General features: G+C 43.4%; 1 protein-coding gene across 3 annotated transcripts in view; it reads right to left on the reverse strand.

Annotated features, from left to right (window-relative positions):
* The window catches only part of POLR3A (RNA polymerase III subunit A), a 50,433-nt gene that overhangs the window by 21,431 nt on the left and 10,198 nt on the right, over nt 1-18,804 (reverse strand). For 2 of the 3 annotated variants that reach the window (XM_033209416.1, XM_033209415.1), the window contains exons 10-19: nt 18,114-18,255; nt 14,221-14,361; nt 11,060-11,129; nt 10,465-10,592; nt 10,137-10,275; nt 8,018-8,182; nt 4,869-5,041; nt 2,396-2,507; nt 1,184-1,302; nt 176-313 (exon numbers count right to left, since the gene is read on the reverse strand). In XM_033209416.1, coding sequence (XP_033065307.1) covers nt 176-313; nt 1,184-1,302; nt 2,396-2,507; nt 4,869-5,041; nt 8,018-8,182; nt 10,137-10,275; nt 10,465-10,592; nt 11,060-11,129; nt 14,221-14,361; nt 18,114-18,255 — 1,327 coding nt within the window. The remainder of the gene's footprint in view (nt 1-175; nt 314-1,183; nt 1,303-2,395; nt 2,508-4,868; nt 5,042-8,017; nt 8,183-10,136; nt 10,276-10,464; nt 10,593-11,059; nt 11,130-14,220; nt 14,362-18,113; nt 18,256-18,804) is intronic. The other variant, XM_033209417.1, reaches the window with a different exon arrangement.

Raw genomic sequence — 18,804 nt, forward strand, 5'->3', positions numbered from 1 at the left:
CATTTTTTTGGTTGTTCATTTCCAGGGCATCTACCTTTCTAATTTTTTCCTTTTAAATTTAACCCAAGACTATACACCTTACAGCTCATGTGCAAAACGTGCAAACACTCAATAGTCAAAACCCACAGAGCCCTGTCCTGCTCTGTTGCTAATGGCCTACATTTCTTCAGGTTACCTGCATGTATCCTGTTTCAGCTGTCTTTACAGCCGTGTCGACTAGACCTTCCCGGCCGGCCATTGTGTGGAAGAAAAACTCAGTTGGTGTCAAACCAGAATAAAAGCTATTAGCCACAAAGCCTTTGGCAGCTGGGAGCTAAAGAGAGGTAGAAAAAAGAAAAATCAAACAAAAAAAGTTCAAGGCCCACGATTCTGAAATCCACTCAAATCAGAAAATGCCCCACCTTGAGACTATAAATACCTGGCCAGTATATTCTCACGAAATGGTAGGCTTTCTATGCCCTTTCCTGACGGAGAAATACTTTATACTAGGGACAAGGAGAATGAGGGCCCAGCCCGGGCTGCTGCTGGTGCCAGTGGCAGGCAAGTGGCACAGGAGAGGGAAACCTAAGATCTGGCTCCTCTCCTTAAAGTAGGCAAGCAGTCAAGGACCTCAGAGGACACCCTGTGGATGGAGGCTGCCTGCCCATTACCTGGGAAATGACACCTTCAACACATCCTTCCTGTGGGTCAGACCTGCCCACCTCCAAAACATAGCCATGCATTCATTGTTAATATCTACAGGGTTTCATTCTGGGCACTGAAAATGTTCTAAAAGTAGATTATAGTGATGGCTGCACAGCTCTGTGAATATATTAACAATCACTGAACTGTATGCCTTACATGGGTAAATTACATATGAAATATAATTGTAATAATTACATATGAAGTATATATATATTTATTTATTTGTAGAGATGGGGTCTTGCTATGTTGGCCAGATGAACTCCTGGCCTCAAGCAATCCTCTCGCCTTGGCCTCCCAAAATGCTAGGATTTCAGGCACGAGATACTGCGCCTGGCCAGAAGTGTATCTTAATAAAATGGCAAAAAAAAAAAAAAAAATACATATATAAAACTCCACATGAAATTGGCCAATAGTCTTTGATCTGAATAGGTCTGTGTTCCTTGGAGGGAAGTGTACATGAAGAGGTCTTCACAGTGCTACCTGATCTGCTACTGCTTACCTTTGAGTGTTTTTCAAAGTGAGGCAAGGATCTGTTTTCAAAGCCGTCTGGCACTCGAGAGCCACTGATGGCCTGCTGTCCCACACAGGCAATCATCTGTGATATGTTAATGAAGGAACCTGGGGACGTGGGCCAGAAATGTAACATTCATTTACCAAAATAACACTAATTGAAGTGCATGCAGATCGGAAGGGTAAAACAGGAATAGGCCCTTATGCTCAACAAGGTCATGGTCTTGGAACAGTAGAAGACAGAAATACAATCAAGACAACAAGGAGCTGTCAGGAACCCAAGAAAGGCGGAATGAAGGCGAGAGGAGCCAGGAGCATACGTGGGTTGGAGGAAAGGCTGGGGAAGTGACAGCTGAGTCTTCAAGGACGCTTCAGCAAGTCCAGGTTGGACTCCTGGAGGACATTATGATTTGGACATAAAGGGAGAGGGGGAGGAATTCCCAAGTGGGGGGAAAGTGGGAAGCAAAGACAGAGAAATGGGAAAGTGTGGGCTATGTCCTGAGGGCAGGAAGCAGGAGAGCAATGGGGTGAAAGGCAGCAAAGTTAAAGAGACTGGACTTTATCCTGTTAAAAAAAAAAAAGTGTACAGAAATAGAAGCACAGAGATGTTGAATTGAATGTATTATCATAAAACCAAATGCTTTGAGGACCTCGGTATCTACAAAATTAAAGAATTCTGCCACATCATTAAGTACATTAAAAAATCCCTGGCTTTCTTTCTTCTTCAACCTGCCTGACTTGCCGGGCTCAAGTGATCCTCCCACCTTAGCCTCCTGAGTAGCTGGGACGACAGGCACAAGTCACCATGCCCAGCTAATTTGTTTTTTGTATTTTTTCATAGAGACGCGGTTTCAGCATATTGCCCAGGCTGATCTCGAACTCCTGGGCTCAAGCAATCCATCGGCCTTGGCCTCCCAAAGTGCTGGGATTATAGGCATGAGCCACTGCATGTGGCCTCATCTTTTTTTAAAGACCACGTTTGCTCAAAGCACCGTCAAACTCAGAATCTACACACATCACCAACAAGTTCCTCCAAAGCAGTTAAATTTCCCAAAATGCAAATAATTAAGTCTCTCTGATTTAAAAAGATCCCCTTAAATAAATGAAATGCCTGTTTGGAGGTGTGACTATCACATTTTCTGGAGCCAAACAGCCTGTACGGAGAACACACTGCCAGCAGGTGAGAGAGGGACATGCACACCTTTGGAGCCACACAGAGCCATGGTGAGGGGGCTGTTGCTCTTGTCCAGCTCCCGGAGGCACGCGCTGCCGGCGTGGTCACGGATCACAGACAGCTCCTTCAGGATCAGTGCCTAGTGGGAGAAAAGGAGATCCTCGGTGGGTTGTCCTCATTGCCTCTGTGGATTACAAATGTTCAATCTAACATTTAAAGAAATTTGAAAATACTGAGGCAAGATGCCCGATTTCCAATCAATAAATGTTTCAGAACCTTAGAGAGGAGCAAAATGCTCTGGCTATACGAACACGTGCATCTTCTACAAGGTTCTAAAATTGGTGTATAAGGCAAAAAGTTTTTCTTTTTTTTGTTTTTGTTAGAGACAGGATCTTGTTGCTGAGGCTGGTGTACAATGGCATAATCACAGCTCACTGCAGCCTCAAACTCCCGGGTTCAAGAGATCCTCCTGACCCAGACCCCTGAGTAGCTAGAACTACAGGTATATGTCCCTACCAGGCCTGGCTAATTTTTAGATTTTTTTTTGTAGAGATGGGGTCTTGCTACGCTGCCCAAGTTCGTCTTGAACTCCTGGCCTCAAGGGATCTTCCTGCCTTGATTATAGGCATAAGCCACCAAGCCTGGCCTAAAATTGACAGTAATAAAAACTTGAAAACTCCTTTAAGTGGCCCATAAGGTAGAATGTATGGCTTTGTGTATACTATCCAACAAAATATCTGTATATAAATAGCTGTGTGGACACACACATGCACCCCATACAAACGTATAAGACAATATGTGGTATGTAAAAGAGAATTGCTTGCACTGTTTGTAAATTTGTCTTTCTACTTATTCTTGCCAAGCACACATCTGAATGTCCACAAGCTAGGCATGTGATGAGGTGACTTCACAAGAATATTCCGGCTCATGAGCTCATCCACACAGTTACTCCTCAACTTACAAACTAGGATGCTGAATCAGTTAAGAGTCTGGTTCCAAGAAAAACTGCTGCTGCCGAGGCCTCAAGTAATTTTCTAGGAGGTACCAGTGAGGGATATCCTTTTCTCTCTCTTTAAGACTCAGTGAAAGTAAGATTAAGAATGAGCTAATGGTAAATACCTCACACAATTCTGGTTTCTCCTTGCTTCAGAAAATGTATTTTACCAGAAAACTTCCCGATGCTTAAAGAGCCTTTCTTCCACACTCAGGTGAGTCAAAGCTCAGTGCCACAGGTTATTGGTGAGGCAGAAGATGGCCAGGCGAAAGCCTGGTGCACTCAGACTGCTGACCTGGGTGCTCCAGGGAGTTTCAGGTTCTCACAGGCTGGTGGTGATTCTGATTCTCACCCATGCTGGTTGAGATCTTAGCTAAAATAGTTTCAAATGAGGGGCAGCAGGCTGGGGATGTGACTATTAGACATGAATTCTCCCTCTTCTGCATCCAAGTCTCTTTCAAAGACCATACACTCAAAGAACTGTGGTGAGGCTGGGCGTGGTGGCTCATGTCTATAATTCCAGCACTTTGGGAGGCCGAGGTGGGTGGATCACCTGAGGTCAGGAGTTCGAGACCAGGCCAACATGGCAAAACCCCATCCCTACTAAAAATACAAAAAAAAATTAGCTGAGCGTGGTGGTGCGTGCCTGTAATCCCAGCTACTCAGGATGTTGAGGCAGGAATAATTGCTTGCACGCAGGAGGTAGAGGTTGCAGTGAGCTGAGACTGAACCACTGCACTCCGCCTGGGTGACAGAGTGAGACTCCATCTTAAAACAAAACAACAAGAAGAAAAAAACTGGCTGGGTGTGTTGTCTCACACCTGTAATCACAGTACTTTGGGAGGCTGAGGCGGGCGGATCACTTGAGGTCAGGAGTTTGAGAACAGCCTGGCCAACATGGTGAAACCCCGTCTCTACTAAAAATACAAAAATTAGCTGGTTGTGGTGGCATGTGCCTGTAATCCCAGCTACTCGGGAGGGTGAGGCAGGAGAATCACTTGAACCAGGGAGTCAGACGTTGCAGTGAGCCAAGATCATACTGGAGTGCTTCATAAAACTATGAAGAACGAGATTCAGTCTCAAGCAAAAACAAAAACAAAAACAAACCGAACCCCCAAAAACCAAAGAGCTGTGGTGTCAGTTTCTACTTGAAGGATGTTGAAAATAGAAAAGGCAGGAGCACTCAAGTACCAGTTAGAGAAGGGACCTGCGTGTGCCACCAGAACAAGAGCAACCCCGTGTGGCTGAATGAACAGATAGCTATGTTTTCACCACCTGGATGTGAAAGCTAGGAGGGTCACATGAGGATCTGATGAAAGGCCCTACCCTCAGGAAACAAATGAGGATACACACAGTGAGCCCAGGGCCCCAACAGGGCAGACGCCACTACCTTGACTTGCCCACTCCTTTGCTACCTCTCTTCATGGCTCAGCCCAACCCCAGAGGGCACCACCTTAGCCACTGTGCACAGACAGGGGCGACCCTGAACCAAAGGGCCGGGCTCACCTCCAGGGTCTCCTCAGCAGTGCAGCCAGGCTGCTGCTGCAGCTTGCCCGTGTTCAGGGCTTCGATGTACTCATCACATTTCTTGTAGCCGGCATTCAGCAACTCATACTTGGCCTTTAGCAGTCCTTGGCCAGGTGTGACATCACCGATCCCAATTGAGAAACCACGGTTAGCTGTAGAGTTGGTAGAGCAGGAAGAAAGGGCCATAAATGAGACTCTGTAAATCTACTAAATATAGTTTATGCCTGCTAGATATAGTTTGTACTATATATAAACTATGTATATATAGTTTAAAGTATAAAAAAGTTTATATCTTCACAGAATTCATCACAATTCAGTTAAATAATGGCTTTCTTTCTCAGTCATTAGGGAGTTACACAAATGACTAAGACTCAACTGACTTCTCTCCGAGACCTTACGAACTGGTGGGGAAACACAATACTGTTTCCAACTATTATCCAAAGCAGAGTGACATTTAAACACTAAAGGGTGGCCTGAGGGCTAGGTGCAGTGGCTCAGGCCTATAATCCCAGCACTTTCGGGGGCTGAGGCAGGAGGCTCGCTTGAGCCCAGATGTTTGTGATCAGCCTCATCTCTACAAAAACCTTAAAAAATTAGCTGGGTATGGTGGCACATGCCAGTAGTCCCAGCTACTTGGGAGGTGGAGGTTGCAATGAGCCATAATCACATCACTGTGCTCCAGCCTGGGCAACAGAGCAAGACCCTGAGTCACACACATACACACACACAAAGTATACTACACCTTTGATGGAACTAGGTGCCACCATTGATCCTAGCCACAATATACTGTATGTAGAAATAAAGTGAGTGAATGATGGCTTCTGGCTTAGTAGGATAGGAAGGTATGACCAACAAGTACCTGTAGACGAGAGGATTAATGGGCCTGGAAAGGCTTAGAAATGAGATCATTAGGTTCTGCAAATGCTGGAGATGATGAATGTGCTGGGAACAAGGAAACCTAGTGGAAAGTCTGTATAAGGAAAGCTCCAGGCCCTTAGTCCTGTAGGAGATGGGAGTTCACTCCCAGTGAAATGCAATCAGAGAGGCTCTGGGTCTGGGGATACCAGGCAGATGAAATAACTGTAAACAAAAACACTGAGGGAAAGTCGGTATATTCCATGCTTGAGAACCCTAAGCCTGATTCCCTGTCAGCTCCCGGAATCCCAGTAGCCAGGTCTCTACCCTAAGTTAGGAGATGGAGACTGCAAAAGACACCACCGGGAAATCAAGCTTCCCTAGAGAAAAGTGTCATGAATAAGGATATTTGGTAGCCCCTCAATAAAAGACTTTTTTCCTCAATAAAAAAACTGAGAGGACCATCAACCAGTCAGCTCCATTTCCAATCAATGTTTCAGTCCTTACTCCTGAAGGACCACCAGATATTTGAGGAAAGATTTTAACATGGAAGACAAAAGACACAAATGCACAGGAAAAAGAAACCAAAAGGACACAGAAAATTCAGGAAGCAAATATAATAAAACTATGATTATTATCTCAGAGTGATCAGAGAAGATACACTCAGGGATCAAAACAAGAAAGCTTTAAAAACAAAACAGGCCGGGCGCAGCGGCTCATGCCTGTAATCCTAGCACTCTGGGAGGCTGAGGTGGGTGGATCACTTGAGGTCAGGAGTTCGAGACCAGCCTGGCCAACATGGTGAAACCCCGTCTCTATTAAAAACACAAAAATTAGCTGGATGTGGTGGCAGGCACCTGTAGTCCCAGGTACTCGGGAGGCTGCGCAGGAGAATCACTTGAACCCGAGAGGCGGAGGTTGCAGCGAGCCGAGATCGCATCACGGCACTCCAGCCTGGTGACTGAGCAAGACTCCATCTCAAAAAAAAAACAAAAAAAACCAAAACACTGCCTGTGAAGAGGAATATTGAAAAATAATATTGGAAATTAAATACATAACAGTGATAAAATTTTAAAAATCAATATAAGTATTAAAAGATAAAGTGAATCTAGAATAAAGAAATGGCAAACAGAAGATAATTAGATAATTAATCTAGGAGTTCTAATATGTAACTAACAGAAGTTCCAAAAAGAAAGAACAGAGAAAGTAAAAGAGAGAAAATTATTGAATAAATAACATAAGAAAATTTCCAGAATGGAAGGACACACAGTTGCAGATTAAAAGAGATTACTGGGTGCTTAGCACAATGAATGAAAAAAGATCCACACCAAAGGTATATTGTTGTGAACTTTCAGAGTGAGAACAGAGAGGATTCTGAAAGTTTCTAGAATGAAAAAAACAATTCAAGGGCCAGGCGTGGTGGCTCATGCCTGTAAGCCTAGTACTTTGGGAGGCGGAGGCAGGTGGATCACTTGAGCCCAGGAGTTCAAGACCAGCCTGGGCAACATAGTGAGACTTCATTTCTACAAAACTTAGTTGGGCATGGTGGCACGTGCCTGTAGTTCCAGCTGCGCCAGAGGCTGCAGTGAGCCAAGATCACACTACTGTACTCCAGCCTGAGTGACAGAGCAAGACCCTATCTTAAAAAAAAAAAAAAAAAAAAATCAAATACAAAAACTGGAGAATAAGAATGACAATACCTGTTAACAACAACTCTGAAAACAAGAAGAAAGTAGAGCAGTACCTTCAAAATTCTGAGGGAAAATAATTTTCAATCTAAAATTGTATACCCAGGCAAGTATAAGAGTGGAATACAGATTTCTGGGGCATGCAAACATCACTTGACACATGGCACACTCAAAGCATGAGCAAAGAAACAAAAAAAATAGAACAGTGAAAGCATAGTAGGCAAACACTGAGTAATTCTGGAGAACTGAATCATGGACAGCCCCAAGTGTTCTAGTGCTTCCACAGGTACCTTGGAAGCAGCCCATTAAGGATGTTTTATAATCTAACCCTGTCTGGAAGATGGTAGGGAGCTATTGCTGGTTTTGAGAAGAGAACTGAAAAGCAAATTCCAATCTGTTGTGAAACTATTCAGTAGAGTTAATTTCATTAATAACAGCACACATGATTTAGCCTGGAACAAGTATCTTCTTCTGTGTGTATACGTGTGGTGGGGATGAAATGGCAATAAAAGAACAAAATAACAGAAACCCTTAAGACTCTAACAACTACAGCTTTAACTAAAAGGAGGATGCTGAGATACTCACACAGGTAGACAGGAGCCAGCCTGGCGAGCCGTGACATGGCATCCGCAGCTTCATTCTGTCCCCAGTCTCGCAGCAAAATGTAAAAAATATTGTTCTTGGATCCTGACCCTAGGGTTCCTTTGTCCATGCTGCCACTCATCAACTCACTGTTCTGAATTGTAACATCTGGAAGAATGATTATATATTTAGACAAACAATTATTTATTACTTTGCTTTAATTCCAAAATGAATTTGGGACAATTGAGAAAATATATTCCCATACTGGCAGTTAAAGCAAAACAAATAGAAATTCTCCTCAAAGTTTTTTTTTTTTTTTTGGGGGGGGGGCGGCGATTAAAGGAAAACCTGGGAATTTTTGAAAAATATAAAAACTCCAGTTATTGTGTAGTCCTAACCCTGAAATATACCAGTTGACCCTCACTCTCCTCATCTGTGAACTGTGGGTAACAGTATCAGGCACTTGTTATCTTTATGTTATGGGATATTTTGAGCATCAGAGGAGACAACGTACAGTGAAGTGCTCTATAAAGTGTAAACAATTTGTTACTCATATATTAAAAATGAACAAAGGTACCATCATGTACAGCCTATACAACAACAAAATGAAATTCATATCCAAAAAGAAACAAAACAGTCTAAAATAAGAAGCTGAAGTATTTTAAAGATCAGAGAGCATATTTCCAAAGAAATAAGCCTGAGGAGTATCAGTGCTCTTCAAAACATTTGCTCTTCATTAGAAGACAGCAGAAATCCTGACCTTCAGAAGAACTCTGCAACTCAGTTCTTTAGTACAGAGTCCTGGAGTTCCACTTCTAGTCCCGAGGTCTCGCTAGCAAAGCCCATTGTAAATCAGTGCTACTCAAACTAGGCTGCTGGGGAACTGCTTGGTAGTGGTCTGGGTGAGCCAACGTGCTCACATCAGAAAAGTAACTCAATGGATGCTGGCTAAACAGCAGTGCTCTGTGGACTGCACTTTGGGTTGAACTGGTTTAGATGGACTCAGATGACCTGCATGTAAATTCTTTCCCTGGCTGGGTGTGGTGGCTCACACCTGTAATCCCAGCACTTTGGGGGGCTGAGGTGGGAGGATTGCTTAAGCCTAGGAGTTTGAGACCAACCTGGACAACGTATGGAGAACCTGTTCGTCTTAAAAAAAAAAAAAAAGCCGGGCGCGGTGGCTCAAGCCTGTAATCCCAGCACTTTGGGAGGCCGAGACGGGCGGATCACGAGGTCAGGAGATCCAGACCATCCTGGCTAACACGGTGAAACCCCGTCTCTACTAAAAATACAAAAACTAGCCGGGCGAGGTGGCGGGCACCTGTAGTCCCAGCTACTCGGGAGGCTGAGGCAGGAGAATGGTGTAAACCCGGGAGGCGGAGCTTGCAGTGAGCTGAGATCTGGCCACTGCACTCCAGTCTGGGCGACAGAGCAAGACTCCGCCTCAAAAAAAAAAAAAAAAAAAAAAAATCAATCCAGGCTGGGTGCAGTGGTTCATGCCTATAATCCCAGTACTTTGGGAGGGCAAGGTGGATCACTTGAGGTCAGGAGTTCAAGACCAGCCTGGCCAACATGGTGAAACCCTGTCTGTACTAAAAATACAAAAATAAGCCAGGCGTGGTGGGTGCCTGTAATCCAAGCTACATGGGAGGCTGAGGCAGGAGAATCGCTTGAACCCAGTAGGCGGAAGTTGCAGTCAGTTCAGATCGCGCCACTGCATTCCAGCCTGGGCGACAGAACGAGGCTCTGTCTCAAAAAAAAAAAAAATTAAATGTCTTAAATAATAAAATCCTTGTTGATGACCAAAAAAAAAAAAAAAAAGATGACAAAATAAAGACAAACTGTACTGACAAAAACTAGTCACTTAAGACAAAACACATTTAGAGAGAACATTCTAACCACTGCGTCACGTGTCTACATGATCTCTACTTTTAAGAGAAATGGGGAATTATATCTGAGAGAAGAAATACCAGCTACATTTTCCTGAAGAAAAACTTTCCACCTAAGGCTTAGAGAAACACTGAATTTGCTTGCTAAGTGAAGGTACCAGCAAAACTGACAACCAGCCACTTGCTTTTCTGTCCCGTCCTTCCTCCTCCCCACCCGAGTTCCATCCACTCACAGGAATCATTGGCACAGAGATCTTCCCCTTTGCCAGAGTACTGTTTGCCCTTGGTTCGCAGGTTGGCCCTCACTGGATTGTCATCACTAGGCCTGAGGATGACACTGAAGATCTGCTTTCCGGTCCACAGGGTGACAGGCTGAGGGATGGGAGGAAGCCTGAGAGTCAGTGGGCTGAGCCTGGTCTCAATCCCCCTTCAGTAGACAAAACCAGATGGCCCAGGGACTGCACTCGAGCCTGGCACCAACACAGTTCCATTAACTTCACCAGTCCACCCACACGAACACATACACACACCTGTGCACTGACACACAGCTCCCGCACACACCTTTAGGATCGTAGGCGGTGGGAGGCGAACTTTAATTTTCTCATCCTTGCCAACCAGTATTGAAGCAATGATTTGGCAAGCCTTGGCCCGATCAAAGAAAGTGTCCTTGAGAGTGAGGAGATAGGCACCTAAGCATTAGGGACCAACACAAAACAAAGAAAAGGAATGAAATTGTGAGAACAGTGCAAGGTTTCAATTTTAAAATAAATGTGAACCATGACCAACAGCATGAATTAAAACAAACAGCCGCTTACTGGCTTTCTCCTTCAACTGGGATCTACCTCCACAGGAACATGACTTTGTTTTGTTCACTGCTGTATCCCCAGGCAAAGGGGACAGATTCTAAGCCAGACACTAGGTTTAGAAAATGCCCAGTCCATGAGAGGAGCTCACTAAAGACTTGCTGAATTAATGAATAACCAACCAATTAAAAAAAAAAACACACAAGGAGGTTCATGATCAAACTTAGTAAACAAAAATCCAAATTAAACACAGGCGATTAAATAGCTTTTCAAGTCATCACATGAATCACTATGAACGAGGAACACTGTGTTCCAGTCAGAAGTCTCCTTTCAAGTGAACTTCACCAACCCACCTGTTAGAAAATCCTGAATAGCAGCAATCAGTGGTTCCCCATTCCTCGGGGTTACAAGATTTGCTTTAGTCTGTAGGAAAAGTAAGTGCAGTCAGTTAGCTGTTCTTGGACGCATGATGCAGCCCAAAACCTGAATCACAAGGTGTTTGAATAGTTATGAACAAATACAGAGTAGCAGAAGGATGAGGCTGAGAAATGAAAGCCAGGGGTCTGAATCCCAGCTGTGTCACTAACTCCCAGTTCCTTTATCTGTCAAGGGGAGAGAAAAAAATACCAGCAAGATTGACCTAGGAGGTTCCTACCAACACCAAAATGAAATACCAGCTGAAGTTATTTCAGAATTCTATGAAAAACTACCCATGTAAGAAGATTTTATTGTTGTTTGTTTTTGAGACAGATTCTTGCCTATAGCCCAGGCTAGAGTGCAGTGGTGTAAATATGGCTCACTGCAGCCTCAACCTCGTGGGGCTCAAGCAATCCTCCCAGCTCAGCCTCCCAAGTAGCTGGGACTACAGGCCCACATCATCATGCCCAGCTAAGCTTTTGCATTTTTTTGTGGAGACGGGGTCTTACTTTGTTGCCCAGACTGGTCTCGAACTCCTGGGCTCAACTGATCCTCCTGCCTTGGCCTCCCAAAGTGCCGGTATTAGAGGCATAAGCTACTGCACCCAGCACTATTGTTATTACTAAATGCACTTCTCCAAAGAAAATTCATTTCTGTGACTGAGGAGGAGCGTTGTTACCTCTGAAGTCAACCAATTCCACACTTGTCCACAATAACAACAGACCTGTTAAATGTCCCTTGGTTAAAACATTAAATTCTAATAATAATCAATCCAATAACATAATTTAATTAAACATTTAATGAGGGCCTAGTTGGGCAAAAAAAGGTGTTAGGTAGTAAAACATAATTAACTCATGTAAAGAAGGCTCTGTGTGTATCAGAGTACATCTGCTCTAATCTTGATGTGAAAATGCACATGTGTTTGTGGGTTTCCTGGGCCTTTTCACCCAGAAAGCAGGGTCCTCTCAGACAAAGGCCTATTACCACCTACTTCTGAGCCACTATCCAAAGCAGGGACCCTTCAACCAGAGTGGGAGACAGCTGTTCAGCCAGATGTGCCTCTTCATTGCACACTGCCTGACTGCTCTTACTTCTGGTTTAGAGACTCTCTCTGAGTGGGATACAGGAAGTCTAGGGGTAGAAGCAGAGTGCAAGGGGCTGAGATTCGTGAATTCTGAGAAAGTCTCCTGGGTAATTTGGGGCCACATCCAAATTAGAGCCCTATAACTCCATTGAGAACAGCACCCTAAATCAGAATGATAGGTATTTTCTCACTTGAAATTGAGGAAACTTGTCCACATGGTAACTAAGGATTCTTTTACCCTCAAATCCTTGGAGCCTTTGTTTTATTATTGCCATTTGTAACCAATGAAATATGTAGTTATAATACAATGTCCACAGTATGGATCCTCAACGGCAGAGTCAACAACGAAGTCTAAATGGTTGGTTGCAAGCTGATGGCTATTATTCCTAGCAGCATTCTAAACATTACTTTTTGTAACAAAAATAATATATGCTCATTATAGAAAATAAATCTAAGGCCAGGTGCAGTGGCTCACGCCTTTAATTCCAGAACTTTGGGAGGCCAAGGCGGGCAGATCGCCTGAGGTTGAGAGTTCCAGACCAGCCTGGCAAATGTGGTGAAACCCTGTCTCTCCTAAAAATACAGAATTAGCCAGGTGTGGTGGCAGATGTCTGTAATCCCAGCTACTCAGGAGGCTGAGGCAGGAGAATCACTTGAACCTGGAAGGTGGAGGTGCGGTGAGCCGAGATCACGCCATTGCACTCCAGCCTGGGCAACAAGGGTGAAACTGTCTCAAAAAAATAAATAAATAAAAAATAAAGAAAATAAATCTAAACATACAGACAACTTAAAACCCCAAAACTATGCATGTGATACTAAAAGCCTAAACCAAAACAAGTTTAAAAGCATCACATCAGAAATGGTTAAGTGTTTTTGGAGGTAGGGACACTTACAACTGTAAGACTTACCAGTTCCTAATATAGGAAGCTGGAATACTGAAAAAAGAAAGCCTAAAGCTCTTAAATACTCAATAGCTGGGGATCATGAAGTTCAGGAGGGGAGAATCCTACACAGCAGGTGCCACGTCCCACTGTGTTATTGCTGGGTCAGGAGTGAATAGTACATGTAGTGCCAACAGGTTTGTTTGTTTTTTTTCTTTTGAGACAGGGTCTTGCTCTGTTGCTCAGGCTGAACTGCAGTGGTGCAATCACAGCTCACTGCAGCCTCAACCTCCTGGGCCCAAGCAATCCTCCCACCTTAGCTTCCCAAGTAGCTGGGACTACAGGCGTGCACCACCACATCTGGCTAATTTTTGTAGTTTTTGTAGAGATGGAGTTTCACCATGTTGTCCGGGCTGGTCTTGAACTCCTGAGCTCAAGTGAACCACCTGTCTAGGCTTCCCAAAGTGCTGGGATTACAGGTCTGAGCCACCGCGCCTGGCCTGTGCCGACAGTTAAAGCCCAACTGTAAGCTCCTTAACAGCAGGCATGTGCCTCACTATCGCCGATCTCCTGAAGGACCTACTGGGCACTCCTTATGCATGTGTAAAATAAAATGGTGGTAAGAGTTATTATCATTACATATAATACTGCATCCTTTAAGAAGATGAAGCATGTAATATAGTTGAGGAAGATTTCTATTCAAAATGTTCAATAAAATGTATTGGTGCTTAAAGAATCTTCAGCTACTGGAAAATTTACTTAGGTAGGACGTCTTCTTCCCTGGTTACATCCAACACATATATTGATAAATTCTTTTCGTACCTTGTCATAACTGGCCCTCATGTATACATTTTCTCCCCAGAATCCATATTTATAGGCCAGAAAATCCCCTCAACACATCTGTTACAGACCCTAACTCATGTATACACTATAATTTCCAAGAGAGATTCTTCAAAGTCTCAAAAGAAACCAATAAAAAGAGAGATACATAGGCAGTTAGTGATCGGTTTAAGAACAGAAAGAGTCAGGCTTCTTTGGCATTGTTAGTTGTGGTGGTGTTTTCACATAAGTTCCCCTTTGCCTCCTTTCAAGGAGCTGTTATGCAAAAGCTGGGCTGTGCCACCCTACATACCCCCATCAGAACAAGGGCCTCTGCTTTAGCTTCTTCTGTTTGAGGAAGATGAAGGTTCATTTCGTCACCATCAAAGTCAGCATTGTAGGGTGTACAGACACACTCATTAAATCTGAAGGTCCGGTGGGGCTTGACCCTGGCCTGTGGAACACAAAACACAATACAACACAACACAACACAACACAACAAAACAAAACAGGAAGAGGACTTAGGCATTTATCCAAAAGCTCCTCGTTTTGAAACATTAAAAATGATTTCCTGGAAAACTGGGCACTGGCTTAAGAAAGTAGATTCCCAGTATGTTCTGTCGAGTGATATATATCATTTATGACTTATTCCCAGCCTGGCCAACATGGTGAAACCCTGTCTCTACTAAAAATACAAAAATTAGCCAGGCGTGGTGGCACACGCCCGTAATCCTGGTTACTCGGGAGGCTGAGGCAGAACTGCTTGAACCCAGGAGGCGGAGGTTGCAGTGAGCCAACATCGTGCTATTGCACACCAGCCTGGGTGACAGAGCGAGACTCCATCTCAAAAAAAGAAGAACAAAAAAAAGACTCATTCGAAAAGCTTTATTAGATTGAACCAAAGCAGTGAATTTCAACAAAGGTGCCAATGTGAAGGCTTCCACTGGCCAAGGATGTCATGGTTTCAAGTATCAAAAAGATTAACAGTTGATTAAAATACACCAACTAAATAAAAACCCATGTGTTTATAATGACACTGAAAAAAGAGAAAGTCAAAACAAACAAAAAACCCCAACCAACCTAGTTGGAAGTTACTGAGCACTAACCTCCTTTTTTATTTGAGACAGAGTCTCACTCTGTTACCCTGACTGGAGTGCAATGGCACAATCTCGGCTCACTGCAACCTCTGTCTCCTGGGTTCAAGCAATTCTCCTGCCTCAGTCTCCTGAGTAGCTATGATTACAGGTGAGCACTACCACACCTGGCTAATTTTTGTATTTTAGTAGAGATGAGGTTTCACCATTGGTCTAGAACTCCTGACCTCATGATCCACCCACCTTGGCCTCCCAAAGTGCTGGGATTACAGGCATGAGCCACCGTGCCCGCTCCTTTCTTTAAAAAAAAATTTTTTTTCCCTAAGGACACGAACACAGGGGAGCACTAAGTTCTTACTACCCAAAATGACAATAAAGGAAAAACACTTAACCATTTACACTGCCTTTGCTTTAAGAGCTGCTCCTCTGGGCAAGCAAACAGACCTAATTAACAAGGGGGTATTTTCCATTACAAGAATTCTAGATAAAAAATGTGAAATGAATGATAGATTCAAAAAGTGAGCTTCCATTTTGTAGCTCAATAAAATAACACAGGCAATGATGATAAATGAATTAATTAAAATGAATTCACTGCTTGCATCTTGACTCAAACCACAAAAAAACATTTTTGAGACAAACGGGGAAATCTGAATATGAACCAGGGTATGGACCTGGCAAAGCCAAGAGATAGATGACTGTTAGTTTTGTTAGGTATGATTACAGCACCGTGGTTATGTAAGTTTTTCTTACAAATGTAAACTGAATACATATTGAAAACCGACACAGATGTGGGTTCATTGAAAAAAAATAGGAAAGACAAAACAAATGTGGCTAAATCTTGAAAATTATTGCATATAGAGGATGGGAATGTGTAAGTTCATTAGATCATTCTCTCTACTTTAGTGTACATTTGAAGCTTTTCTTTTTCTTTTTTTTGAGATGCAGTTTCGTTCTGTCACCCAGGCTGGAATGTAGTGGCGCAATCTTGGCTCACTGCAACCTCTGCTTCCCGGTTCAAGTGATTCTCCTGCCTCAGTCTCCCAAGTAGCTGGGATTACAGGCACGTGCCACCACACTCGGCTAATTTTTTGTATTTTAGTAAAGATGGGGTTTCATTATGTTGTCCAGGTTGGTCTCAAACTCCTGACCTCAAGTGATCCACCCACCTTGGCCTACCAGAGTGCTGGGATTACAGGCATGAGCCACTGCACCTGGTCTCAAAATTTTCAAACAAAAAAAATTTCTACTTTTTTTTTTAGAGACAGGGTCTCATTATGTTGCCCAGGCTGGAGTGCAGCAGCTAGTGATCATAGCACACTGTAGCCTTGAACTCCCAGGCTCACGCGATCCTCCTGCCTCAGCCTCCTGAGTAGCTGGGGCTACAGGTGTGTGCCATTGCCAGTCAAAAAAAACTAAAAATTATATTTTGTAATATTCCAAAGCCAAGCAAAACGTTCCAGAAAGAGAAAGCTTTAGTTAACGCTCTACATTCTCACAATCATAATCCCATAATCACAAACTACTTCTTAGTTATTTCTACTGTTAGGTAAACAGACTGATATAATGTGTCCAGACTACTCCAAAATGAATCTAGAAAAAAATATTACCATAAGAGGCTGCTTAAACACTGTTTGCAAAGGCTCATGGATTAACAGCTTTACAGATAGGAGAATCTATGAATATTGAACAAATTAAAGCTGTATCTCATTTCCATTTTAAATCTCCAGAAAAAGGGACTACTGCTGTCGCAAAACTAAATCACCAAAAAAATACGGTTTAAGGTCTTAGTTGGAGGACTACTGTAAAGAAAAAATCTTTTAAGCATTTTAGTTGCTTAGTTAATATGCAAAGTTAAATCAAAAGTCAATTTTCTGGCTGGGCACAGTGGGTCATACCTATAATCCCAGCACTCTGGGAGGATCCATTGAGCATAGGAGATTGCAACCTGTCTGGGCAATACACCAAGACCTCAGCTCTACTAAAAAAAAAAAAAAAAAAAAAACGCTGAGCACGGTGGCTTCTGTTTGTAATCCCAGCACTTTGGGAGGCCCAGGTGGGGGAATCACTTGAGGTCAAGAGTTTGAGACCAGCCAGGCCAACATGGTGAAATCCTGCCTCTACTAAAAATACAAAAATTAGTGGAGTGTGGTGGCATGCACCTGTAACTCCAGCTACTTGGGAGGCTGAGGCAGGAGACTCACTTGAACCCGGGAGGCAGAGGCTGCTGTGAGCCAAGACTGCGCCACTGCACATCTTGCCTGAGCAACAGAGTGAGACTCTGTCTCAAAAAGAAGAGCTGGCCATCATGGCACATGCCTATAGTCCTAGCTACGGCAGGCTGAGGTGGGAGGATCCCTTGAGCCGAGGCAGTAAAAGCTGCAATGAGCCAGATTGTGCCACCGCACTCTAGCCTGGGTAACAGAGTGAGACTGTCTCCAAAAAAAAAAAGTCAATTTTCTGCCATACCTATTTTACATAAGTTTGTGCACACAACACATATACATGTGTATGTTTTTGTGAAATCATGCAAGTCACTTTCAATTAAATCCTCTCTTAGTGTTTTGTATGAATATTACATTGCAAATATTAAAAATTTAATATAAAAAATATTAAAGCTTACTAAAAGGAAGCTTGAAATTAAAAAGTTTCACCCAAACTAAAATGTGAGAGAAGAGGGAGACCGATAGTTATGAAAGCTTGGGCCAGGTGTGGGTGCTGCTCACGCCTATAATCCCAGAACTTTGGGAGACTGAAGGAGGATCGCTTGAGCCCAGGAGTTCCAGACTAGCTTGGGCAAAATAGTGAGACTCCTGTCTCAACCAAAAAAAAAATTAGCCAGGTTTGGTGGTACACGTCCGTGCTCCCAGCTACTTTGGAGGCTGAGGTGAGAGGCTTGCTTGGGCCTGGGAGGTCAAGGTTGCAGTGAGCTGTGATTGTGTCACTGCACTCCAGCCTAGGTGACAGAGCAAGACTCTGTCTCAAATAAAAAAAAAAAAAGGTTATGAAAACTTGAGATAACAGGCAATTTTAATTTTAGAAGTCCAGAGTTTAGCACTGAACAGTCATGGCAAATTTCTACATAATGGAAAATTAAAAACGCAGTCCTACTCACCAGATGAGCCATAATGCTCAATTTGTGCAGTGAGGGCTGCCGGTTGAATAGCACCACATCTCCATCAATGAGATGCCTCTCTACGATGTCACCATACTTGAGCTCTTGAGCCATCTTTTCTCGATTCCCATATTTCAAAAACCTGAATGTCCAACAATAAACATAACCTGTGAAAACAAAGCTCTCTCACCAAGTTTCTCCCTCTTTAGATCAGGATTCAATGTTTAATATGTTATTTCATCAAAACTAAGACGCCTCTGTTTTAATGTCATATAGTTTTACATGCCAAGAAAAAAGCTCCCTATTAAACTATGACAGGGTGGGCGAGGTGACTCACTCTTGTAATCTCAGCACTTTGGGAGGCTGATATGGGTGGATTGCTTGATCCCAAGAGATAGAGACCAGACTGGGCAATATGGTGAGACCTTGTCTCTACAAAAAATACAAAAATTAGCCAAGCGTGGTGGGGTGTGTGTGCCTGTAATCTCATCTAGTTGGGAGGCTAAGGTGGGAGAATCACCTGAGCATAGGAGGTGGAGACTGCAGTGAGCCACGGTTGTGCCATTGCACTCCAGCCTGAGTGACAGAGTAAGACCTCATCAAAAAACAAAAACAAAAACAAAAAGCTATGATAAATTGATCTTAAGATATATCCAGCAGGGCGTGGTGGCTCATGCCTGTAATCCCAGCA

This window comes from Trachypithecus francoisi, unplaced genomic scaffold, assembly GCF_009764315.1.
Source record: "Trachypithecus francoisi isolate TF-2019V2 unplaced genomic scaffold, Tfra_2.0 Lachesis_group9, whole genome shotgun sequence".
NCBI classification, from domain to species: Eukaryota; Metazoa; Chordata; class Mammalia; order Primates; family Cercopithecidae; genus Trachypithecus; species Trachypithecus francoisi.